This window comes from Vidua macroura, chromosome 3, assembly GCF_024509145.1.
Source record: "Vidua macroura isolate BioBank_ID:100142 chromosome 3, ASM2450914v1, whole genome shotgun sequence".
NCBI lineage: Eukaryota > Metazoa > Chordata > Aves > Passeriformes > Viduidae > Vidua > Vidua macroura.
The window spans coordinates 64,116,585-64,143,511 of record NC_071573.1 but is presented as its reverse complement, the minus strand read 5'-3'; the positions used below and the strand labels follow the sequence as shown (position 1 = coordinate 64,143,511).

The 26,927-nt window shown below is 37.9% G+C and overlaps 1 protein-coding gene across 1 annotated transcript in view; it reads left to right on the top strand.

The window, feature by feature from the left end:
* Window positions 1-20,637, top strand: part of CLVS2 (clavesin 2) — a 55,413-nt gene extending 34,776 nt beyond the window's left edge. The window contains exons 3-5 of the mRNA XM_053974267.1: window positions 4,738-4,848; window positions 7,331-7,551; window positions 12,344-20,637. Of these exons, the coding sequence (XP_053830242.1) occupies window positions 4,738-4,848; window positions 7,331-7,551; window positions 12,344-12,431 (420 nt within the window). The 3' untranslated portion in view covers window positions 12,432-20,637. The remainder of the gene's footprint in view (window positions 1-4,737; window positions 4,849-7,330; window positions 7,552-12,343) is intronic.
* The last annotated feature ends 6,290 nt before the right edge of the window (window positions 20,638-26,927 follow it).

Here is a 26,927-nt window from a genome sequence, read left to right as displayed (position 1 = left end):
CTTTTCTTTACATGAGTTTCCATAGTCTTCTCTCTAACATGCTAAAAATGAAGTTTAGTTGTGATGCATTTTGTAGCAGACATTTCAGTTTCCTTCTAGTGGAGCTTTCCATTATAAAGATACCATTTTGGTTCATCATCATAATTTTTTTTTTTTCTCCCTGAAGTGCTTGGCTTTTCTGAAATGCTAAAGGAGGACTAATGTATTGTCTTGAGGAGTAAGTCTTAAATCACAGTTAAGATATTAATAATTTTGTATGCTTTCTTTGAACTTACAATTTTTGTTATGAAGATAGAGCTGTTGCAGTTTTGACTTTGTAACCTCTTGTTGTCTGCAGATGCAACAGCCTGAATTCATCAGAGCACTAAAGTGCAGCCTTAAGTAAAGGGTGTGAGTGTATTCATTATGTTTGTCTACACTGTTCTTTGAAGGATGTCTCTAGACTGTCTGCAAAAAGAATCTCACTGCACATAAGGACAGAAAACCCTCAAAAACAACCCCAGAGCACACATGCCCAAGCACTGTCTTGGTTTTAATATATGGCAAGACGTGTCCAGACTGTTTGCTGTAGATGTGTGGCATACTTTTAAGGCTCTGATGACAATGGGCTGCCAAAACACCTTTGGGCACACAGTGGTCACAGCAGTGTCTGAGACTAGATTTCTAAAAGCTGTGCAAACAAATTTGATTACAGTACTGAGTTCAGCTAGGAGGGCTGCTTCATTAAAAGTAGACTTCAGAGATGTGAATGTAGACAGGATTCTCAAGGAGTGAAGAATGTTGTGGCCTTTAAGAAGTTCTTTGATTTTTTGCATTTGTTAAAAATAAAATGATGGGTTACTTTTATGATAACAGTCCTGATACCATTAAGAAGACTCGCATTGATTTTCAATAGGAATTTGGCACTTTCTTCTCATAAGTACTCATAAGTTGAAAATGTCATACACTGGTTTTGCTGTCACTACCTGTGCTGTAAGAGTTCCTTAAGGCCAAAGTGGAGCAGGGGACCCTCTGTGAAACCCTGAGAGCTGGCTCAGGTGATGGCCGAGTACAGCACAGGGTGGAATGTGATGGCTGGCAAGTGTAAACCTGGCTTCTTAGTATATGCCAAGGGTGGTAGTAGGCAACAGCAGATGGGCCCTTGGAGAAAAAGGTTGTAAAGATAGACTGTATAAATTATGTTTGGCTGAGAGGTTAAAATTGCTGTGCTGTGAGTGCACAGAACCATTTCACAAGAGTTGAAAACCCAATTCTGGGACTGTTCTGCTATGCTGCCGGTGCACTGGTAGTCCCTCAGTGCTGCAGACAGTAGTCTAGGGGCATGCCTCTTCCTTGGCAGCCTACTGTTAATTGTCACTTGCAAGCCTCGTGTCATGGGGCCTGTGGTCTCTGATAATAACTGCTTGTCTGTGTCTATGGCATAGCCATGTCACAAACTGTGCTCATCAGAGAAAGGAAAAAGTTATGCTCTGCTGCTGAAACAGAGGTTACAGTGAATGTGAAGAAAAATCTACCCACTGTGTATACATAATTAGTTATTTTTTGCAGTTTGGTAATACCCCATCAGATTTATTACTTTTCCAGTCAGAAACACAGCTCACTTTACAGCTGATCTCCATTTCTTACTGTTTTCTGGCAAGAGATTCCTTTTACTTAGAATTCATGTGATTCATGGGTTACAGGCTCATCTGTTGAAGTACAGTATGTCTGCAGAGGCAGTTGTGACTGCCACCATGCTTGTAACCTAATCTACATAAATCCCCAGAAGAATCAGTGATTTGAAAGGAATTCCTACCTGCTGTTTGTGTAGGATGACCATCTGTCTGGCAAATCCCCATGTGGAAATCAGGTACATCTGAGAAGAGCAAGGCAACCTTCTGACACCTGTTTTCTCCAGCAGATATAGTTGCTTATTCTGCTGTTTTATTTTTTCAGAGGTACTTTTGAGATTTGCTTTGGGATCTACTTTCAGCAGCTTTGCACTGTGTACAATGGTCATTCTGACCAAATCACCCTTTTTCTTTTTTGGCACAAATTTTTGTTGGTCCTAATTACACCTTAGTAAGTGCTTCTGAATCTGTGCACCTTGGTTCAGTCACAGACTGATAATTACCTATCTTCTTTAGTTTCAGAAAATGCTTTCAGAATTTCTGAGAAACACTGTAACAAACTGGCTTTTAAGATCAAGTGGCATCTTCTATTTGAGGATCATTCCACATATATTCATGATCCTCCATGTAAATGGTTTCCAAGATGCAGGAAAAGATAATAGATGTGTCAAAGTGGTACTTTTTAAGGATAGTCCTTTTGTCTGCTGGAAATTTTATATCTTTAAACAGATACAGAGCATTCTGAGGCCACATTAGAATACAAATGCTGTTGGCACTCTGCTCTGAATCTGTGTTTGTACATGCCAGTGTGCCTATTGAGATCTTCTTATTCACAAATTGTCCTTAGTTTCTGTGTGACTCTCAGCTCTGCTGAGATTTGTGCAGCTTTAAGTATGTGCTCTTTTGTGCATGGTATGCAGCATGGAGCCCCTGATTTCTTTGCTGGAGAACCAGCTGTGATAATCCAAATAAACACAACCTTCTGTAGATGAATTGTATCTCCTGTAACTAAAGGTTAAGGTGTCATCCAGTGATTTATCCTTCCCAAATGGATTTGTTGGATCACTGTGATACAAACATAATTTACTACCATTTTTTGCGCATCGTAGCTGTATCCTCAGAATGGTGTTTGGGGATTTACAATACTGAACATGGTGAATTGTGTGTCAAATTATCAACCATCCTGTTTGATGTTTAGCTAGTGCTGACAGGAATTGTGCATTTAGCAGAAAGAGGCTTCTGCAGCAATCTTTTGATAGGATTGTTTTCTTTCAAAGCTGCTGTTAATCAAAAGTTTCTGGAGAAAAGCTGCAAAACATTGACTGTATTGACTTGTGCTCTGGCCAGCCAGATGTGAATAGTGTGTGTTGCGGCTGTCATCCTCCCTGTAAATTATTGTCAAGGTGCTGCCTCCTTGATGGAAAATCCAGCAAGCTGTTATAATTGGAAGGCAAGAGGTACCTTGCTGTAAAGAGCCTCTGGGTTAGGCGTGCCTGACAGGATGTGAATGGATTCTTCGAGAGGAGTAAGTGATTCGTGCTCCGTTATTCCCGTAGGTCTAAACACACTCACGGAACGAAAGAGGTTCTGTGGATATGCAGACAGTTGCACTTTTTCAAAGTTTATTCCTATCTGGAAACACTTAATAAAGATTTCCTTCCTGCAGTTTCTGCTTTCCTTTTGTGACAGTTCTTGATTGGCTGGAATAGTTTACAATTCTTTTCTTGGCCATTTTTTTGGTGTGTGCTGTATGACCCTATGCTTCAAGTGGTGCTTTGCAGATTACATCGAGGCTGCTGGGTGCTTCTACAGGTCCTCCTCTCTTGTCTCGAGAGGAGGCAAAATAGGTCTGTTAGCACAAACCACCATGTCAGACCATTTGATTGCCTCCTTTTGAGCCTTTGATCCCAGTGGCACAGACCTGAAGTTGCCTTTATTGCATCTACATAGGAGGAGGAAGAGAGGAGGAAGAGGAGGAGGTGTAGCTGGAAAGGTTGTCCTTGTTTGTTGCCTGTATAGTCAAATGGGAGCTGCTGCTGCTGCTGTGAGGAACCTGGTTGTGATCTAAGTGACTGCCATGGCTGCCTATGCTGTGTCACGTGTTGAATTAAGCTTCAAATGAAAGCCATTTATTTAGGAAATCTGTATAACTAGGAGAAGGTTCCTCACTGAGAAGGTTCTGACATAAGCCATGAAAACAAAAGGGGGCATGCATCAGCTGCACCTGTTTACACCTCTTTCCTCCTTCCTCAGTGGTGCAACTCTAGGAAACATAGAGCTGGCTTATTGCATTGTTTGTGCATATGATCAACCAGGCAAAGACAAAATGAGGACAACACAGGGAATTTGAAAATTGTATTCCAGGACAGAGTGGCTGCCCTCCTGAAACTGCCAAACCCTCCAGCATATTCTCTCGACTTAGAAATTGAAAATGCATATCAGAATCTTCTCCTAGTGAGTTATCTGCCCTTTGTGATTTTCAGCAAGTAAAAAAGTAAAGCCATTGCTTTAATACAGATATGCTATCCTTACATTTAAGTTCCCAGAAGGCCTCTGACTATGTGACAAGAATTACTGTCATGGATATTGGATAACGGTTTGTGCATAATGTTTAATGCAGTCTCAGTTTTATGAAATATGGATAATATTGGAGACATTTTGAATAGTAGTTTAGATTTATACTTTCTTTTTAAGGTGGAGACGAGGGACATTTTTAGCGCTCTTCAATGACATTGGAAGAGTTGAGATTGTTACTATTAAAAATGATTAAAATCCATAGAAGTGGAAAAGAGAAAAATACATTGCATAGATGGATTATGGGCAAATCATAAATGTTTAAAGCATTTCTGGAGGTTAGAAATGCTGTGTCTTTATTTGAATAGCAAAGCTATCTCAGCACACTTCCTCCACACTTACTCTGTAAGTGTAACTCTTACAAGGTGTGTTGCTCCTTGGTGTGAAAGGTTGGAACTCAACTGACAGGATGCATAATCTTTCTTCTTGTTAAAGGTTCATTATTAAGATGAAGGCATTCAGAAAAAAAAAAAAAGTATTAGATGATTAGATGCATGTGCTACATATGTTAAGAATCGGCTCAAATGGTATGTATTTGTTTTGTGATACACAGGACAGCTTTCCAGCTCGGTTTGGAGGAATACATTTCGTCAATCAGCCGTGGTATATCCATGCCCTCTACACAGTTATCCGGCCCTTTCTAAAGGAGAAGACACGAAAAAGGGTATTCTTCTTTTTAATTGTCCATTTCCTGGCAATTGTCATCAGCAGATGCATCATACTCTAATAAAGTAGATTAACAGCTTGCTATTGGTATAAAATGTTTAAATATATCTGTGTTGTAAAGGGTACCTTCAACTGTTTTAGAAACTTATACAACATTATCCTTTAAGGACACAGTCAGGCAGTACACTTAAATGTATTTTAAAATGTAAGCATACGCTTGCTCCTGGGAGTTATATAAAAAAATACTGCCAACATTACAGTTTCTATTAAGATTGTATTCAATTCAGTTCTGTTTAATTTCTGTTAAAATTATTTGTGTCTTTCTTTTAAAAACAGAGTTAGTGGCTACAAAGTCCTTTCCTAGTGTGCTTCCCTTGACATTAGCATGAGCTAAAATACCCAGCTGGCATCTACTAGTATTAGTTTGCAAATACTAATTTGAATGAAAACCAATAAAAGGGAATTTGTGTGCATGCATCTGTGCATAAGCATGAGCAGCCTCTGAGATGTTGCTGAATTTGTACCATTTGCATCAGTGCAATTAAATTAGAGCTTGGTGGTGACAGCGTATAGAATGATATTATTTCTGTAACAGGAAATTTGTCATTCAGGAAAACACAATCAACATCATGTACAATGGCACTACCAAGAACATGGTGATTTTTTTTTTTTTTTAATGGAATCAGCTCCCTAAGCTGCTCTGTATTTTTTCTCCTCAAACACACTCTGCAAGGCCACAATGATCCTTGGTGTTGAGCTGTTTTTTACTGACAGATTATGCTTGAGAGGCCTCTGGTATTTACAGATTTTGAACTATAGATCACAAAGCCTTTTATGTAATATCTGTTATAAATATGCAAATGAAGCCCCATTTTGCAGGATTCAGTTGCACTCTGTTGACTGCAGCTTCCGCAAAGAACATTGTAGTGCCAAATATGTCTGAGGCCTTTTCAACTCAAGTGCTGCATATGCATAACTAGGGAGTAAAGTGCAGCTCATGGGAGGATTACAGCATTAAAAATAAGTGACAAGGCAGTTGAACATGGAGGCTTATCAGTTAGCATCTAAATTTTTATTTAGAGACCTGAATCAATGGCTTATATTTTCAGAAATGCTGACTTTTTACAACTGTTTTTTTGCCAATACCAAATACCTATAAAAAGTAGTCAGGTGGTTAAATATTGATTTACAGTTCTAAACTTAGTGTCAAAATGTGAAAGTTATGACCTGCACATAAAATTTAAAATAAGCTTTAAAAAAAATTATTAGATGCAGGACAAATGATTGGGAAAAAAAACCCTCAAACCCAAGATAATTCTCTTTAGATTTTTTTATCAGGCTTATTATTTATCTGTTGCTTTTATCCTAAATTATTATGTATTTTTTTAATTTGTCATGTAGATTTGTAAGTGATAGTTTTATTGCGATAAATACAGTACTAGGCATATATAAAAACAACAGCTAAGAAGTGAAACACTTGGCTGTAAAGGCACCATAAATCAAATAACTTTCACCATTAATAAATGTTCTTTCACAAAGGATAAATTCCTTTCTGAGATGGATGAAAATCACTGGTTTTCCACGGTCATACTAGCTTTCCTGGGTCCACAGCTGACTGGGAGGTGGTCTGAAGTAAGCAATAAAATACAAGCATATATTTATGCTTTTTGAATTTAACTCTTATAAATCATACTAAGGGTATAGCTGCCCAGAGTAGTCCCTGCAAGATGAAGTGGAACATGAAAGATCTCTGAGGAGAAACATTAAAGTTAAACATAAACATAAATACAAGTATTTGCATCATGCCATACTAATATACAGATATATATGTGTAAAATATATATGAATATCAGTCTAGCAAAACATTGATGGAAAATATCAAATAGTCCATCAGCTATTCCATCAGTGTTGTCACAGGGATTATTTTACTGTTATTACTTACTTCATGTATTGTCAGGTATAAATGGCAGTTACTGGTATCACTAGATTAAGGAAGAAAATATTTCCAGCACTGTTATCATTACACTGCACAGTTTATCTTATTTATAGAACTCATGGCTGCATGCTGAAAGTCAATATATATTCCTTGTTGTATATGGTGAATATTATTTTTATTTACTTGTTATAATCTTAATTTCTTCACTTAATTCACAGAATTAGGGAGAGCAATTGACAAGAGATTAACAAGGCAGTTTGTCTATCGAATATTCTGTCCATCTAGCTACCAGATACCAGTTCTTACCCTCCCTAAGTCCCTTTCCCTGCACACATTTTAAGTTATATATGTTTTAATCACTTCGGAGATTTATGAACATAGTATGACCATGTTTAAGGCAGAGGTGATGTGTGTTTTCCTCTGTTAGCCCAACACAACCAGAATGTTTAAATTGTACAATATCCTCCTAATAATGATGATGTCATTTGGGCTTTGATGTTTTTTGGTGATACCCCTGTGTTTTTACCTGCATCCATACATACAGATATTCCTACATGGTAACAACCTCAACAGCCTGCATCAGCTCATACACCCTGAGATCCTGCCTTCAGAGTTTGGAGGAATGTTGCCCCCCTATGACATGGGGACGTGGGCAAGAACACTGCTTGACCATGAATACGATGATGACAGTGAATGCAATGCGGACTCCTACAACACTGCTGCGAAGGATATAGAAAAGGACCTCTCTCCCAAATCCATGAAAAGGTGAGTTAAAGGCGCTGTTGTCTTCTTGTATTGCCATAAGATTAACATTTGCCTTCTTCCTCCTTTATGAAGCTGTAGGTAGTTCAGTCTATTATATAGGAAGACAATTGTTTTTTTTCCCCCTTTCTTAAAAAGATCAGTGTTGATGAGAGACCATGCTGTGATTATTACACATGTGAGTTGTGAACTCAGTGCAGCTGATTATTTCTGTGGTGCCATATAGGTTGTGTACACAGCACTGTCTTTGGAATAAGCTGCTATCTCACCTCAGCCTACAGTACTTATTAGAGAAACAGTGCTAGCTAGAGTGAGCCTCCGTGCAGAGGGTAAATTTGGGCCAATTATCTTTCTGGGTGGTGATGTTAGCTCTTATCTTCCTCTATCTCATAGCCCACTGCCTGGTATCCACCAGCCTGTAAGTGCCAGGATATTTACGGCATCTGAACCATCAGTCACAGTGACTGCATGCCTGAGAAAATATGAGGAGAACCAGGACCAAAATCAGTGCCAATTGTTATACTCAAGTCTGGTAAACATTCTGGCATTCTGATATTCTTCTCTTTGAGAAGGTACAGTGTAATTGCTTGCTGCATTTTACCATTCAAAATAAAGTATAGGAAGAGCTTAGTTACTTCTCCAGTAGCTATGGAAGCAGTGAGGTCATTAACTTGGAAGGGGTGAATCTGATCCAAGCTTGCCAGGGCAGTAGGAGAGAAAAGGGCAAAGATTGCAACTGTGATAGAAATCGTAGCAGAAAGGGCAGCAGAAAGGGCAGCAAAAGTCAGAGTGCAGCTTATAAGGGACAGGCCTAGCAATGGATCAGAAAAGAACAAACAAGGCAGAAACCAATATATAAAGTCATTAAAATTAAGTTAGGATATGCTAGGCTGAGAACCCAGTTTCAGGAGACAGCATGTGATGCAGAAGGGAAAGAAACTCTGGCAACAGATCAAACAGCATGAAATATTTTCAGATTTCTCAGCCAGGAAGATGATTTTGGCTGGAAAATATTGCCTAGACTGGGAAGGACAGTGTGGTTTAAAAAGGAGATATTTTTGTGGAAACAGAGGAGAAAACATAAGATTGCTATAGGAAATAAAAAAAAAAAAAGAAAAAAAAAACCCAATAAAGTTTAAGGATTTTATGTTGAAAAAATCTTCACTTTATTGAAAGTAGGAAATATCAAAAAACTGGATAGGAATGAGCTAGGATAAGAAGTTAAAAAGGGTTCTGAAACGATATGACAGGGCTGCTGGAATGGCTGCAAACCTGGTCTAAAATTCCCAGTGAAGGAGCTTTGGCCATAAATTCCCAGAGCCTCCAAAATCCCCAATGCCCAGATATATAAAGCTAGAATTGTGTAACTAACACAATTAATGGAGAAAATGGGACAGAGAAAAAGAGCCAGGGGAGGGGAAAGGTGAGCAATACACTTATATATGATTTGTACATAATACAAGAATTATGAGACAATAGAGAAGCTGTCTTAGACACAAACATGGAATGAATGACCTGAAAAGCAGAAGTCTTTCTGCTGTAAAATGATGTTGTGAGAGTAAATAACTTCATCCAAGAGTGCAACAAAATAAAATATGAGAAGGCCCGTAATAAGCAGGAGCAGCCTGTTTGGATCAGAGTTTTCCAGATTGTCCTGGGCAAGCATACTATTAAGTGGAAGAACAGTGAGTTGACCAGATTCTTAATTATTTCTCAAATAATTTTTATTCTCATTTAACTTGTTCTTGAAAACTCTTTTAATACAGTATTACACTTCAGTATAAGCTTCAAATTGATATTCTTTCAGTCTGGGTGAACTAACTGAATAGGAGACCTAGTACAGAAAATAAACATGTTGAAATCTGTACCTATATAATATTATGCTAAAATTTCTTCACCTTCAATGCATTCCTTCTCAGTTAGCATGCCTCCAGCATCTGCTGGAATCCTTGTTCCCTGCTTCTGGACATAAAAATTACTAAGTAGACTTACTGTGCTAGTACTAAGACTGAAAGAAAGTCCCAAGACTTCAATGTACTAAGTGCACAGACTCTGTTAAAACACGAATAGAAAAGTTATGATAAAACAGATAAACTCAATTTCATTAATAATTAAATCTAACTTGTATTCAACAACTGATGGGTTGTTTCTCAGTTTCAACCCACAGTCTGTATGACATGTTAGTGCATAAGATTTTTAACATATAAAACCCCATGACTAAGGCGATGAAAAGTGCTTAGCTTAGAACAAATTTCTCAAGCATCTAGCAGCTCTCCAACAATTATCTTGTTTAACTTGGCTTGCCATTTTAAAATTAGTTTACTTCCTGAAATAATGTCTTTTTAAATCCAAACTGCTACTGAGAATTCATTCCTTTCTTCCCCCCCCCACCCAATTTCTTTTTGCCCCCAATGTGACCCACTGACATTCCTCCAGATCTCCTTGAATTTTTGGTGAATTGGATGACCTCATCTTGAAAGGAAGGTTCATTTGGGGGAGGATGATGGAGATAAGGAGGAATTAATGCCACCTTTAGCACAGACCTCTGGGGAGAAGTTGTTTATGTCATCTGGCAACACTGCAGCTGTCTCAGCAGTCAGGTTTGGCCTGTGGCTGTGCTCACCCATGGCTATCATCCTGAGGCACCCAACTGGAGACCTGCATCCTCCTCTCACCTAATCCAGCAGGGCAGGTGTCTGTGTTGATAAACTTTGCAGAGGAGGTGTGGTTTGGTTCCTCACCTCTGCAATGGGACTTCGTGATATAACTGTCGTATAACTCTGTCCCGCTGTGTTTTCTCAGCATGTATTCAGTAATGTCTGTAAATTTATCAGGGAGATGTAGGCAAAAGAGAAGGAGCTATAGACTTAAACAAATGTTTTTTTTCTTTTCATATACCTTCATTTGTGAATTGCTGCTGAATGGGATGAAGCATGACAGTAAATTTCTGTTTAAAACTGAGTGCAAACTATTTCTCCTTCTTCTTTAAGGCATTTGGGCATCTGAACCTACAAACCATAGATCAGGATTTCTGCAGTTCGATTTTCACATTTGCCTTGGCATTGGGGGTTTTGGAGGCCCTGGGAATTTTTGGCCAAAGCTTCCTCACTGGGAACTGGAGGCCAGGTTTGCAGCCATTCCAGCTCCCCTTCAATTTTCCCCAGATGAGAACTGGAAACCCTGTCTGCTCAGTCATTGGCAGCTGAGGAAAAGGCTCAGTTTTAGCAGTTACATCCAGTTGGCAAACCTTTGAAGTTAATTTGCTTCCACAGCAATTTTTATCATGATGAACTGGTTTTTCCATGCGTGCAGCTTCCCACCAGCAAATTTTCAATCGGCTTTGCATTGGCATGGTACCTTGTGAAGATTTCAAAAGAGGATTTTTAATTCAGTGGTTTAGTTTTCTGCCTGAGGAACTGACTAGTGTTCAGGATATGTATTATTGTACACTCATAATTTAAAAAGTTTAATTTATCCTTATCACAAGAGAGATGATCATATTTTTAAAGCTAATTTTCTTGATTTTAGTATTAGTATGAGAATAGAATAAATATTATTAGAAAATATCCTTGTGTCCAAAGTTTTTACCTAGGTTTTAAATCAGTTTCTTTTCTTGTGTTTTTGTAAGTCTTCCTTAGATTTTTTTTGAGAAGGACTTCATCAGCCTCATTCATTGGTTTCACTGGATGATGCCAGTTTATAAGAGGGGGGGATTGACTCCATATGCTTATCTTAGGAACGGTTAGAATTTGTAAAGGTTTTTCTCTGCACTGTAGACCTCTAAATGGGCAAATCTGTAGCAATGCTGCAGGTATAGTGTGCTTCCACTGATCAAAAATAAATGCCTGCATTGTAGAGATGTACACATGCTCTTTAGTCATCTCAAATCTTCTTTACAGAAGGAAAGAGAAGTAGGCATTTCCTGCATGAGATTTTTCTCACTAAAGGAAATATCTAACCAGGGTTGCATTTACTGTACCCCAGAAGTGTCTGCTTTTGGATGAGCTGAGACATGGCTGATGTGAGACCCCATCTTAACATTCCAGGCTTTGCTTAACAAAACAGGCTTTGTTTTCAATGGAACATTTTGATTTTGCTGGAGACTCAGTTTTCCTCTTTGTCTGTCACATATGGCTGTTGCAGGGCAGTGGTATCATATTATGCTTCTGGGCTGAATCAGAGAATCTAGAGAAATTTTACAATCATCACTGAATTTGCCCTGCCCTGTTCAGTTGAGCTGAAAAGGGGGTTTGACACATTTGTCTGCTGCTTCAGAAATCCTGCTAACCATGGCACTATTCCTAGGCTTGACTTAGGATCTCGACTGTTTAATTAAGTTGCTATTCAGAAAAGGAGCAACCTGTGCTTCCAGCTAACACATCCCGCTAATTGCAGTGTGTGATTAGCCAGCTGGGTGGCTGAATTGTACCTTCTTTGCCAGCCCACTGCTGTATAACCTTCTGGAGAGACCGTCAGTGCTTAAGTCACTACAGAGGACAGCTTAGTTTGCCCTGGTGTGTGGAGGATACTCCCTGCTTCACGATTTCACTGAAGAAAGGATCCACTTTATTCCACCTTTTGCTTCCATATTTACAGATCAACAGTAAGCCCTTTAAAGCCCTGTTATCCCTCCATGAAGGTATTTCCTGATGATTTGCAATGATCAGATGCTTGGATAATGCTGTACCCTTATTTTTAAACCCTGACAGAAATTAAAATAAACCAAAGAAAGCTGAGGTTTACCCTCATTTGTCTTGATCTAGAAATGTCAAATAAACATGTTCTCCCTCTGCAGGTCTCAGTCAGTTGTGGATCCTGGGGTGCTGAAACGCATGGATAAGAATGAAGAAGAAAACATGCAGCCTTTGCTTTCACTTGACTAACAGTTTTTGAGCACTGGACATGAACTGAGGTGGAAGGCACTGCCTCTCAGCAACAAGCAAATCATTGGGAAAGAGTGTAACAGCTGGAATTCTATTTACTCATGTTAATGTAGCATATTGGCAGCAGGTGTTACTATTCTGCCTGAATTCTGGAAGCCCTTTGGTGAAAAAGAAGTGGAGAAAAAAAAAGAAAATTAAATAAAAAAGAAAAAGAATCAATAATTTATTCTGTAAGTGCCAACTTGTTTGTAAATACAATATAATCCTCCAATTTTACTTTGTAAGTTATGGTAAACAAGTGCTATGGAAATGAGTGACTATTAAATATGTCAGTGAAGCGCACCATAAAAAAGAGAAGAAAACGTGTGTGTTCTCACATGCACACACATACACAGAGAGAAACATACTGAACAAAGAAAAATATCAAAGCAAATTAAGTGTTGTCCTTCCCATGGGAAGCCAACAAGTACATTGACTACTGTATTTTTTTCTGCAATGATCACATAGTGTGCTAAGATAAAGATGGAATATAAGTACTTGGGAGATGTTGTAATCAGTGCAATGTTTTCTAACTGTGGGAATTGGTTTCTCAAATAACACTGGGCTCTAGGATTGTTACTTAGCATAAACGATGTGCATTGTGAGAAAGATCACAGGTGAACTGGAACCAACCCTTGAATAGCTTTGTCATTTAGCTGTATGGGTCTCTGAGGTTTATTCCCTAACTTTTCATTTACACAGGTAACCTGGCTTGGTACCATAATCTGGGTGTTGTAATGTGGGATACATTGGAGTTACTTCTCTTTCATTTTGGGTGCATATCAAGAATTTTTCCAGAACTCTGTTCTCTCTTGGAGTGAGACATTAGTCCTCTAACTACACTGGAATAATCAGTATCTGAAAGTAAAGCCTGGCAGCAGAGGTTAGTCACTGAATCCTGTGCACTGGGAGACTGGATACATATATATATATATTTTTACCAATCTCTGACAAGCATACAAGGTGACATTGTTAGATAAGTATATTTCATTGAAGGTTTATACAAGAAATCATACCTATTCAATGTACTTAGATATATTATAGATTGTATATTGAGACACTGTCATTATTAATGTAGTAAAACTTTCCATAGATCAACAGCATCCCACTCCAAGCAAAGATTAATAGGAATAAGTTTTAGTCAAACATCTCAGTCTATAGTTTAGGACACCTTTGTTTTGGTTGTAGTGTAACTGTATATACTGAACATGTGCCATAATAGAGAAATACATTTTACCTCAAAAGGGCAACAGGTTTCACTAGGGATTGGGTAGATCAGCTGCAACATGGGGCTGTGTCATCTCTGTGTGCTGGCTGATGTGTGTGCAGCCTGTGGTGTGCTGAGGCGAGAATGTAATTTCTTATTAGGACTTAAATTGACAGTCAGAGTGAGATGACACACAGGGTGACCAGCAAGACATCTGAATAATTAGAGGTATTATAAGAGCATGTTCAGGCAGTGCAGGGATTAGTTAAGAAAACACTGACCCCACTGGAGGTGATAGTTCACAGCAACCCTGCCTCCTCAGTGCTGGAGTTCAAAACATTTCTTCTATCACTCCAGTGATCGGTGAAGTTTCCAAGTTACTGGTTGTAGGTCACCTCTTCTCATCCAGGATGATTACAGCTGTAAGATTTGGTAGGCTGAGATGGGTGAAGAGCAGAGAGTGAAGATTTGAAAGTCTGTCGTCTCGAGTTGAGCTGTAACTCTTGTGGTGGCAGCTTCAGCGTTTCTCAGGGCTGAGACGAACCTAACTCTTCCAGCATCACCCTTGATTAGCCCAGGCAACACACAGATAAAGCTTTCCTACTTCATAGGGCATTAGCAGCACTGATAAATAGTGTATGCCCTAATATGCCATCAGCTTGCAGGAACTTGTCTGAACAACTGATTGCCTTTCTGCTTTCCTAATTCTGTTTTCATGATATGTGTTAGGAAATGAAGAGAGCAAAGATATGGAGCCTGAACTTCTTATCAGTCTCTTCTACAAGTTGTCAGTAGTAGAAACTGTCCCTAATGCTACTTCTGCAGTTTGAGAGACTTGAAAAAATGATCAGTTCTTATATACTATTTTATTCAGTTCTATTTTTCACATTCCTTGTAAAATCATGCTGTATAAGTGAGATGTGTCTCCAGTATTTGCATAAGTGCCATTTTTGAATGTATGTTATATATTTCCACACTTCTGGTTAGTAGAATAGTATATTACCATGGTTATGATTTAAAAATTCTTAGCAGATAAAACTAAAGCATCAGTAGAAATTTTCTCCTTATAAGGGCTTCAGTATTTAGTCAGTACTCCACATTTATACAAGCTGTGACACAGTGGTGATCAAAATCTTCATGGATCCTTTTAGATACATGGGACAGACCAGTGTAAGACAGCAGAATGCTGATTTCAGAGTACACGACCTGTCTAATCACAAAATGCAAATCTGTTCCACTGTATGAAGCTTAAAATTTGTTTTGAAGCTTATAAATTTTTGCTTGAAAATCCTTTATTTGTGCACTTAACTGTAATTTATGTAATATTTTCTGATGTCTGATTTCAATTTTAAGGTAATGAGTATGAATACATTTTTCCAGAAAGTGAAAGTAGGATATATTATAATTTTGTGTAACTGGGACCTCATCTTTCAGCAAGAACAAAATTGCTTTTTCAATAACATCCTCTCTTTTAAAGAGTTGGGCTACAGGTCTTCTTGGCTGCAGCTTTTATTTCACTGAATCAAATTCTGACAGTGGTAATTGCAGTTGTGACATTGAAAAAGAATATGGAAATGGGTAAGAGAAATAAATATACTTTACCTGCTCTCACTATTCTTTGAAGGCATTTCTCTTTTACATATCAGGGTACATAAAGGGTTCCACCTTTCTTGTAGAAAATCTTTATAGGTAGTTAAATTTTTATTAGATGAATTTGGACTGAAAACTTTTTCCAATCTTTATTATCATAGGAATTGCTGTCTAATTTTTATAGCAGAATTGAAATGCTAAAAACAGAATGCACATGCTTGGGAGGAACTCTTAATTTCTTACCTTTCTTGTGTATTGGGTGGAATAAAACCTTGTTGTAATTATGCATGCTGATATGCATATAAAAATATCCTGCAATATAAGGAACTTAGTGGAGAAACTGCATATACCTGTCCAACTACATAAAAAAAAAAGGAGAATTAAAAAAAAAAGGGTAAAAATTGATAAGATCTAAAAATATCCTATTACATGATGACTTTTCCAAGACACAAATGCTTAAAAATATATGGAAAAATTATGGAAAATTCCATGACCAAAACCTTGTAATCAGAGATGTCAATAGACTCTTGGTTTTATAGCGACAGGTAATCAGGCCCACTAAGCTCCAACAAGTACACAGACTCCTTCCCAATAGTAATTAGTTGTAAAATAGTTTGAGATGTCTTTACAGAAATGTAAATTTACTGTATAGCATATTTAAGATGTTTTGCACTCTACAAACATGCTATGCCTACTCACAAACTGAAAACAGAATTAAAGAGGAGTAAAAAGGACCTCAGTAGGTCACTGATATGTGGAGGAGCAAATTCACTTTAATGTCGCTCTCAAATGTTTAGCTCAGTACCTTGCATGGAATGCTCTTTGTATTATTTAATCACAGTCACAGCCAAGCCTAAGCACATTACCTGACAAAATTGTAACCTGACAGTATTTTGTTGATGCCTTTTATTATTTTCCTGTTCCGTTTGGGAAATTAAAGTTTGTCAAGCATCATAAGAACTACCATTTAGCATTACTTGGAAAACACTTTGCAATAAGCTTTGGTCATATCCCTGTTATGATATTGTTTCTGTTATGATTATCAATGTATGTATTTGTCAAGTTTTTTGATAAAGTCATGTTTGAAAGAGCATGCAAGAGAGAAAAACCCAAAATCAATCAGGCTTCAGGATTTTATTTAGAATATTAAAATGGAATTTTAAGGGGAATTTGGATTTTATAATCTTTAATTGTGTCTGGGGAATGTCCTGCTGAGCTATTAGAAGTGTTGGGTTCCAAGAAAAATTTGGAAGGTAATTATCAATGTGAAAGACAACAGCAAAGGTCTCAAAGGATTGTACTGAAAAAAACATTTAAATCACATGGCTAGCTGGATCAGGTCCCTCTAAAGAAAGGTATTTTGCAAATGGCCTGTGAATGTGTACTTCTGGTGCTGAGAATAATTCTTTTGTCCACAAACTTCAGAACACTCTATGAAATTGAGAAAATAATAGTTATCCCATTTCTCAGGTAGTAAAACAGGAACACAGTGAGTTAGAGACATATCTCAATGGAAGAATTTTTTCTATATGGAAAAGATGATATTTGATCACTTTGACTGTAACAGGAAAAAAAAAAAATAACGTGTCTCTATTTTGTGTAAGAAGGTCTTGTTGATTCACTCATGTCTACTTTCTTTAGAACATTTTACCACGAGACCTTTGCAAACCAGGGGTGATCTGCTTTCCTATGGAGTTAAATCTGAGTGTACATTCAGCCATTTCTGCTGAGGAAGTGGCAAAAAGGGTGTATGTCCCTCGAATCAATTGCCTTTCTTCCCTGCCTGATTGTTGGGAAAAAAAGGTTGTTTAATCCAAAGACTTCCCCAAAAGGAAATTTGCCCCGTAATGAATTCTGTCAGGGACAAACCAAGATACTTATCTTCCATTAACTATACAAGGAACTTCAACATTTTGTTTAAAGGCATGCTTAGGTGACCTCAAATGAAAGTGCAAGCCAGGTAGATAGAATCTCATGTCCTGTATTGCCTTGTAACTTTGAATGACCCTGTGTCAAAAGTCTGTATTTAGCAGACTGACTTGGACATTCCCTTCAGTCTGCATTTCAACTTTCAGTTGTGTAGGAATTTTTTTTCCTATCAGCTTTTGGGATCTTAATTTGTTTCCTTCATAAGCGTCTGTTGGCACAAAATGACACTGACCCCTGTTGGATTGCACAATTTGCGAAGTAGTTTTTTTGTTAAAAAATAACAACTTATGCAGTGCTGGGCAGTGGTGAAGTTGAAACATGGGTGAGAAGTTCCCACTCTTTTGTCACTCCTCCTCTGGTGTTTTGTGTGTGTAAACTGCTTTGATTGATAAATGACACTTAACACTTGCATTATACGAATTTAAAAATAGAGAAAAAAGAAATTTCTGCAGTGAGTTCAAAATCTGAATTGATCAGCTACTGCTATGGAATCCAAAGCTGGGGGGGAGGAGGCACTGCAAACAGGTGAAATAGAGAGAACTCCAAAGGAAGATGCTGATAATTCCTTATGGTACACGTTTTGTTAAAATGTGGCCAAAATATTTTGTCTGCAGGGACTGTGGTCAGCCAGATCTGTTCTGTCTGAACCAGTGGCTCACAGTAAGTCCTCTCAAATAAAGGTATGACAAAGCTTCCTTTTGCAGAGAATTCACTTCCAGAGAATTGACATATCTGTCAATTTGCAGTAGACAAATGGCAGGAGTTAATTAGGATTTTTATTTGATATGGAAATGTGGCTGTGATTCCCTAAAGAGGCTGTCGCATCATCAGCAACAAACAGCAGTGCCTAAAGGCAGGCATCTCAAATCAGGTCCCTTGGTTAATAAAAATTTAAGAGTAGAAAAAATCAAGGGGAGAGATAATAGAAGATGATAAAACACAATAATTAAAAAATCAAAACAGAAAGAAGCAAGCTTGCAGTGGAAAGCTGTATGAATGGCAAAAATGATGTGATAGAATTTGCATTAACACTTCCAAAAAATTAATCAGTAGCCTGAGTCCCCCCACCTCTACATTATGAGCAGAGTTTCCATTTTTTCACATGGTCTACCATGTAGGGACACGATGGAGTTTCCCAAATCTTTAGAAAAGTAGTTGCCATGTAAAATGATAGGTGCTGTAGCTGAGCTTATGAACATGATTTAAGGGGTCAGAACACGACAGCAGAACGTGCTGTAGATGGGTCCCAGGATTATGAGAAATGCTATGTCCTACCTGGGTGAAGAAGTTGTGGAAGGAGAGAATGAAAGGAGCCCTACGGCTGTAAGGAAAGGTGGCAGGCCTAGGGAGGAAGCAACATTAGGGATTTGGAGTGAACTGGTTAACCATTTGAATTATGAGGGAGGCTTTCACCTGCTCAATAATATTAGAGAGGACTTACAAACCCCATGACGCATCTGTCATCAGGAAGGAGAGATAACATGTTTCTCGCTTTCCCACACAAACTCAGTTTCGATATATTTAAACCTGATGCATATGTTAAACCTGAAGTGCCTCTGCTGCTCCACAGTAGCTCCCAGGATGTGGGTATCATGTAGCATGCAGGAGCTGGAAGGGTCGAGCCCCCCAACCTGTCCATAGGAAGAGAAGGGAGGGATGTATTCTGCACAGCCCTGCTGCAGAGAAAATTCTGTGGGAGAATTCAGCCCTTGCTCGAGTTACTGCCTGCCTTGCCCTGACATCAGTATCAGCACCTACTCTGTGGAAAGCTGTGAGTGGAAGTGGTGTGGGAATCTCCCCTGCCAACTTCGGTGTCTTGTGCAAATTATGCAGCCTTCGAGCTGTTGCTGATGATCTGTGTCCTGTGTCTCTAAACAGTGCTGCTGGTGGTGTTAATTGCAGCCATTAGTCACTCTGAGCAGAGATGATTTAAAGGAAACCGACAACTTTAAGCATTACACTTAATGCCTAAGAATATTAAATTAGTGATTGTTACAAGTAATGCCTAAGATTATGATAACTTAAAGACTTCCAGGGTTTGGTTGCATTGTATCCTTGATGGGAAGTGTATAATCACTTTAAGTATGGTTGTCCCTGAGGTTCATGTGCATCTTTGATGCAGCAATGGTAGAAGGAATTAAATAGTAGAAAATGTCATTCTAAAGCTGTCAATATATTCAGAGGGGCACATTTAGATTGCTTGACACTATTACGAAAAATTGTTTTGCACTTTGCTAGTGTTCAACTTGAGAATAATGGCTCTTTAAAATCATTTGCTTCTCTAGCTCTTTCACCCTATGGATTTCTGTGTGAAATGTGTTCTGCAAAACATTCCCAGCTTTTCATCCCTTCTCCTACCCTCTTGTGTTCAACAGCATCCTGTCTTCTGTGTGTACTTTATTCTATGAATAACGGAAGAAAACTGTAAAAAAAAACTGAACACACTGAAAATCTGCAGAGTAGATCTTGAGGACCAGTATTTTAAACATGTCCCTTCTATAAATCTCTGGTTGACAGGATGAGATGGCAAGTGATACCAAGGCCAACCACATCATAAAGGAATACAAAATGAAAGAGTCTGGCTATAAGTGCAGATGACACAACTAACTCTTGTGATTTAAGATGTTACCTTCCCTGACTTTTAGTTGTCACTCTTCACATAGGAACTACTGCCCCAACTTTTAATCAACAACGTATTATGGAAGTACTCGTGTCCCAGTGAAGGCTGTGCACAAATTGCGGTAACTCTGTTGATTCTGCACTTATGCAAATACAAAAGCACTCACATAATCTATTAATACAGCTTTGTTATGAGAATAATGATTAACAGCTAGTCATGGTGACATCTAAAATTGCAGATTGGTAATCTGTGCCTTAAGGCTCTTGTGATCTGTAGTACTTGCATAGCAGTAACTACTGAATGATGTTCTTTTTGCATGCAGCAATCTACTTTGGAGCCTTATGGAAAATATTATAGCACCATATCAAAATTCAAAATTAAATTACAGGAGTAATTTACAAACAATGCTTATATCCTCAGGATAAAATTTGTTTTTCTCAGTTTAGTATTGTTAGGACTCAGGGGGTCTGAGATTTGTAAAGCCAGGACAAGTTTATTAATCATGTTCTTTCTCTGTAAAGTTTCAATAACTATTCTCTTTTCACAACTTGTTGTCACTTTGAATTTTATTCTTGGACCTAGTGAAATGGTTAATTTTGGTCTGTTGTGTTCTAGCCTAAAGTCTGAAGATGAAGCAATTTTGTGAAACATCACTCTTTATATTGTATATTTAAATATCATCAGTTCTCTGTGATCAATGGGCTGCTTTGGAGAGTGCTACTACTTTTAATCATCACTGGTTATTGAGGAAAAATGACATTCTGTTAAATAAAATATGACCAAATGAAAATTAAAATACATATATATTTTTCGTGTTTGTACATGGGAGTGTTTGTCTGGCTTCCTTGTGCTAAAACATATATGGAAGACATATTTTAACTGGATGAACTGCATTTTTTTTACCAAGGTATTGAAAGAAAAATACTGAGTGGTATGTCAGCATGAAAGTCTGGTAACACTGAATGTCTCTTTTCACCCATCAGTAAGTTTTAGAGGGTTAACATATTACACATTTACAATACCATTTTCAACTGTCACTTGGAAATCACTCATCTCAAAGGTGAAGATCACGTAGAGATGCAACACAAGAAAAGCTCGTTTCCCATGATAATTCCTACTCTCCTGCCTCTAAGCTTCGTCTGTAGTGTGTTCCATAGCTCCATCTCGTGTTCATTGACTTTTCTTTTGATGCCACACCAGGGAGAAGTGGTGTTAGCTCTTCACAGAGATGTGCCTTTCTTCAGGAAAACATTTCTGTTCTCAGGAGAGATTAACCAGCGTAGGATAGAGCAGGCTGTGTGGCATTGGAGCACTGCCTGCTGAATGAACATATTTCATTCTAGATTTTGTTTTTCCCATGGGAGGAGAGGCCCAGTAAATTACAGTAATGTGTTTATGTGCTTCTTTAATGTCATTTTTGTGGTATGCCTTGCTTTAGACATACGAACATTTATTCATCTCTTCTGTACATTTTCCGTATCTTTTCTTTGGTTTACACAGATTTAAAAAAAAAAAAATAGGCTGCAGTAGCTTCCTGTTTCACACATAATTTCAGTGGTGTATGCAGATGCATTCCTTATACCATCATGTTGAAAAAATGTTGATGATTTTTCATCTCTGTGGGAATATAGTCCCTCAGCTCCCAGGTGCTGCATGGCTGTACATAATATATAAGCTGTTGCTGCACAAGGGTGCATTTCATCATGACATATCTGTACAAGCTACATGCCACTACAGCTCTCTCTCTGCTGCCTTGGAAATCCCTCACTTGCATCCCTCTGACAGCAGAGTTGAAGCCCCTATAATAATGTGGTTTGCAATGCCTGTGTTCTGAGTTATAACCACTACCCATTTATATGTTGCCAGGTTGCTTTTCCCTGCAAACAATGTGATCCCAGTGTGTGCACCTTTGGAGTGTGTGTGTGGGGGTGTGTGTGTGTATGTCTGCTTATCTCACCCCACCTCCTATGCTGGACCCCCTTCCCTAATGTTGGTTTTCTGTGGGAGGAAGGCAGAGGCCTCAGAGCTGGCATCTTGTGTTGCCATGTGACAGCATGTTGTGACACGCTCAGGTTGCCTGGCTTTTATGTGCAGCTGGCTGGGGCATCCTGCAGTTCATGTGCGACTCCAGTACCTTTCGCTCCTACCAGGAGACCAGCCTGTGGGCTGGAGGATGGGGGAAAGACTGCCAGACCTGCCTTTATTCTGAAGGAGCTGGGAGGCAATGGGGACTTACACTGGGGCTACACAGACATTTTAGACATGTAGTACCATAAAACTAGGTAGGTGGGCAGAGGAATGCTTTTTGCTCCTTGTGGGCAGGAGTTCATACATGACCTCCAGTGAAAAGGAGAATGTCAGTGTGACTCCCATCAGTGTAGTGGCATAGCCAGGAGGATGTGCAGGAGTATGGGAGTTTTGTCTGTGGGGTTAATTACCTATCATGCTACCACAGCTCTGGTGCAGTCCAGAGTAGTGCTACAGTGATAAAGGGTAGAGGAGCAGATAGTGAAACTGGGAGCTGTGCTAATAGTTTCAATAGTACTGGCAGTGTTTATACAAATCTTTGTCTGTTGAGCACAATATAAAAAAGTAAGTGTTCACAAAGCCAAAAATTCTCTGTCTCGGTAGCAAATAAAGTATTTCATCGCATTGCCTGCATGATTCTTGGCAGTGCTGTTTTCATTCCCATGAGCTGAGTAGTGGGGAAAAACAGCCCTTGGCCTTGCAGACGTGTCCAGATGGTTGGCTAGTCAAAAGCCCTTCCAGTACCTGAACCCTGACCAACAGCATCCTTTCCCCTCTGGACAGATTACTGGGCTGTCAAGAAATCCTCTTCCCATCATCCATCAGTTTAACTGCTGAAACCCCTGGAGATTAGCAACTGAGAAAGTGTCTATGTAGCAAAAATATGTCAACATTGGTCAAAATGGAGGTAATATTTTTTTACACTATCAGTCTCTTCCATTCAGATATACATTATATTTACAGAAAAAAATTAATGAAAAAATATTATTTAAATATGACTGTTTAAATTTTATCTCCAGCAGTGGTGATAAGCTTATGGTTTGATAGCATTAATTTTCATTTCAGTCTCTGAAAATAAAAACATTTTTTAACAGACATGTAATTTCTTCCTCATGGAGAAATGAAGTAAAAATGAGACTGATTTTAACTATATCCCATTCCCAGAATCACCAAATAAAGTCTAACCCTGATGAAGAAGCAGTTGGGATGATGATCTTCATGAGTTTTTTTTTTTTTTTTTTTTTTTTAGATTTTGATGTATAAACCAAAATTTATAAAATTTGAATGTGAAATATGAAACCTCAAATACATTTCTAAATAAACACAATAGTGAAAAATAACGTGTTCAAAGCTTTACAATTGTTTTGTTTTATTTAATGTTTATACCCTTTTACAGTTCAGATCAAGAGACCACAAACCAAGAATATACCCTGAAATCTGAAAGTGCTCAGAATAAAGTATTAGGTACAACTGTGCATTATACTATCAACTGGATTTTTTCTATAAAGGCTCTAGATTATCATTATTAGATCCTTTTAATGCTCATATAGCAAAAACCTCAAGGAGAAACAAATTGCCTTGTTTGCAGAAAAATTAAAGAAAGGAAACATGGACCTGGCACATCACAAACTTATCTTTTTTGATTTAATTTCTTGTTCATGTGACTTTCTTTTCTTCTTTTAAAAACTGTAGCCATGGATCTCAGTTCATGTGCTGCATCAATTTCATGCACCCCTTTACATGCAGTCTAAACCACAATAGTCTCCTAAGTTGTTTTAGTGTCCTTAGAACCCTTTGACATATAGTGTCTTTTGAAAAAAAAATTACAGACTAAAGTTAATAATGAAATTATGATGCTGCACTCAGGAGAGTGTTTGAAAAAATGCTTACAAACTTACCTGTCAGATACACAGTCTCTTAAAGAGATGTGCTTTGCAGTCACTTTAGGGAATGAGGGTCTTCAACCTCCGAAATTAAAGACAAGGGAAAAGGAATATGTCTTCTAGTAATACAACTTTCTACATGAGCAGATACTGATTGTACAAGAGGGAACAGTTTAAAAGGAAAAGAGGAGAGATTTAAGTTAGATGTAAGGAAGAAATTCTTTACTCAGAGGGTGGTGAGGATGCTCCAACCCTGGAAGTGTTCAAGGCCAGGTTGGATGGGGCTCTGAGCAATCTGGTCTAGTGGGAGGTGTCCCTGCCCATGAGTTGCAACTAAATGATGTTTAAGGTTCCTTCTGATCCAAACCATTTTGTGATTTTAAGATTTAGCCTACTGATAGTTTCTCACTATGATAAAACTGCCTCATTATAAGAATTTAGTAAAATACAGAGGCAACTGCTATGCAGTGTGGGTTAATTAAAATTCAGTCATTAACTGAGATTGACCTGAAGTCACAATTCCTGTGAGTAACATCCTCTGCCACTTGATGTTTGGTGGAGAATCTTGCAGAGGTTTTCAGGGAAGCTGGGAATGTGACCTGGTATCATTGCTTTTCCCCCTCTTTTAAGTTCTCTCAAGTTCATTGCCTTTAAATTTCTCTGCTAATGTCCTGAATTATGAAAGGAAGCAGGTGGATCTACTACAGAGGAATTGCTTTAGTCTTCATTTATTGCTATTTTCCTGTCTTCCAATTTTATTGATGATGAGGTGATTTGACGCTGTTGAGCAGGACGGGAACAAAGAACTCCAGATCAGAAGGCAAAGAAAATGAACTCTCTCCTTTATTTCAAATGTACCGCTCTATATATAGAGAACATCGAGAAGACTAATTTCACTGGTCTTAGAGTAAAAACATGTCACACCATTGGTGTGCAGTGAATGATGCACAGAGGCAGAGCATATCTATAAACAATGTGAATAACAAGATAGATTAGAGAATTATTTACATTCTTTCCCAACTGTATCCCAGGCTGTTACCTGGTTAGAAAACCTTTCTTTTTCTTTCTGACTAAGCTGAGAATACCCACAGTGATTTTAGTGTGACGGTTTTTAATTTGTTCTGTTTTGTTTTGTTTTGTTTTGTTTTGTTTTTTTTGAAGGGGAGGGGATGAGTCCTTTTTTCTGTTTCAAAGTAATTCATCAAGTGATGTTTTCACAATACTGCAGCTACAAAAAATTATTTTTGACTGTCTATTCCTGCCAGTTTATTACTCAAATACTTTCTGGTTTTAATGATTAAATATAAGCACCTTAAAAATGCATAATGATGCCAATTTTCTGCCTAGTTTCCCTTTCCTAGAAGCACCTTAACAGTGCAATATAAAGCCCAAGATGACAGCAATTTACACCTCTGCAGAGACAATAAAATGCAAATAATGTGGTTTGTCTTGAATATTTTCTGCTGGAAAAAATTAATTTTATCCTGTTCTTTATTCTCACACATGGGGAAAAAAAAACACTAATAAGATGATCACTGTTTATTTATTTATTTAGTTACATTTTAAAGGTCAGGTAAGAATTTATCTACTACAAAAGGCTATCAGGGAAAGTTGTGTATTGGTTGGGCACCATATAATGAAAAGGCACCTGCCTGCTGCCTTTTACTGCTGCTTGTTTGCAGGGCGATATTTGTGGCTTTCAGACTGCAGAAGTAAGTTTGTGTTTGGCTGAAGTCATTAAATAATGAGGGGCCATAGAGACCAGTTACAACATAGCTCCTTGGTTTGCATTTCAGATATGGAAACCTCTTCTTTTTAAGTAGTGCTTTATAGGGTTTTAGTTTCCATGGGATTTTTGTCACATAGCTTCACTGAACAGAACTGCTGCACCTAGGGAGAAAAGTATCAGTGCCATCAGAGAACTAATTTTGGGAAGGCAGAGAATAAAACTGTCAGCTTTTTCATGCTGAGAGAGTTTCCCAAGGGACTTTTTATTTTGTGAGGAAAACTACCAGAAGCTAGTAGCAGTATTGGTATTGATTTTAATGTTCAAGTTTGCAGTCATTACTTACAAGAGCATTTCGATTCAAATGACATGACTTTGATTTTCCTTCTCAAAACGGCTTTGATTTTAAAATTGATTTTCTGTCTGTTTATAACCTATAACTAAAACAATGTATTTTTTTTAAAATCAAGCATGCTATTCTGATTATAAAGTGTTATCATGAATGATTAGCATTGCGCTTTTTAAAGGAAGTTTTGTTTTCATATACTTTTTGGTTTTGTGTCTAATTTGCCAAACTATCACAATTTCTCATGGAAGAGAAGATCTTAAATTGAATGTGCTCTGTGCTTGACTTCTGTCATATAAAGTCATAAGTCGCAAATATATATTGGTTCCTTTAACAAATGAACTGAAATAAGATCAAAGAGCCTAAGAGGACACTAAAAGTCACTTACTTCCTGATTTACTGAACTAGAAAAATAATCACGTCATTAACTCCCATCTTAAAATGCAAGACTAGTCTGCTGAAAAGTTTCGTTAATGCTTGCACCTGCTCTATAAATTTAAGCAACACACTGCTCAGCTTTATTGCCTCCATCCTCAGATAGTGAGGTCCATAATTCCAGGGCACAGATGATTAATGACACCCTATTTGGATTCCTGCATCTATGTGATGAGTCAGGCTGCACGGGACAGTTTTAAGCCTTTGAATTTTTCCTATCTTTCTCTATTTTCCTGAGTGAGACTGGTCAGAATTTGTCCAAGAAGCTCATTTCTACTGAAGATTTTGGATACAGCAAAGTGGAAACTGTAAAACATTTCAATGTCATCTACATTTTTGAAGTAATTTAAAAACAGTTTAAATAGGTTTATTTTGATAAAATTATTCCTTTGATGATGTGTTTGTTAAAACAGTGGCATAAAATACTTCTTCTTAAACTTGGATATTTTGTTGTGCTAAAACCTTTGGGATTTTTATAATTAGTTATAATATGAGGCAAGTAAAATTTCAAAATCCATGTATCTTATGAGCTAAATTTCCTTTTTAATCTTTTATTTGGATCAGCATCTCTTGTTTGCTGTAGGTGCCTTTCAGGAAGGTCATGATTTGATCAGAATGTGCCTCCAGTCCTTCAGAACCATCTTCATCCATTCAAAGGTTTGTTTATGTTTTTCTTTTCTATTCATCCCTCTC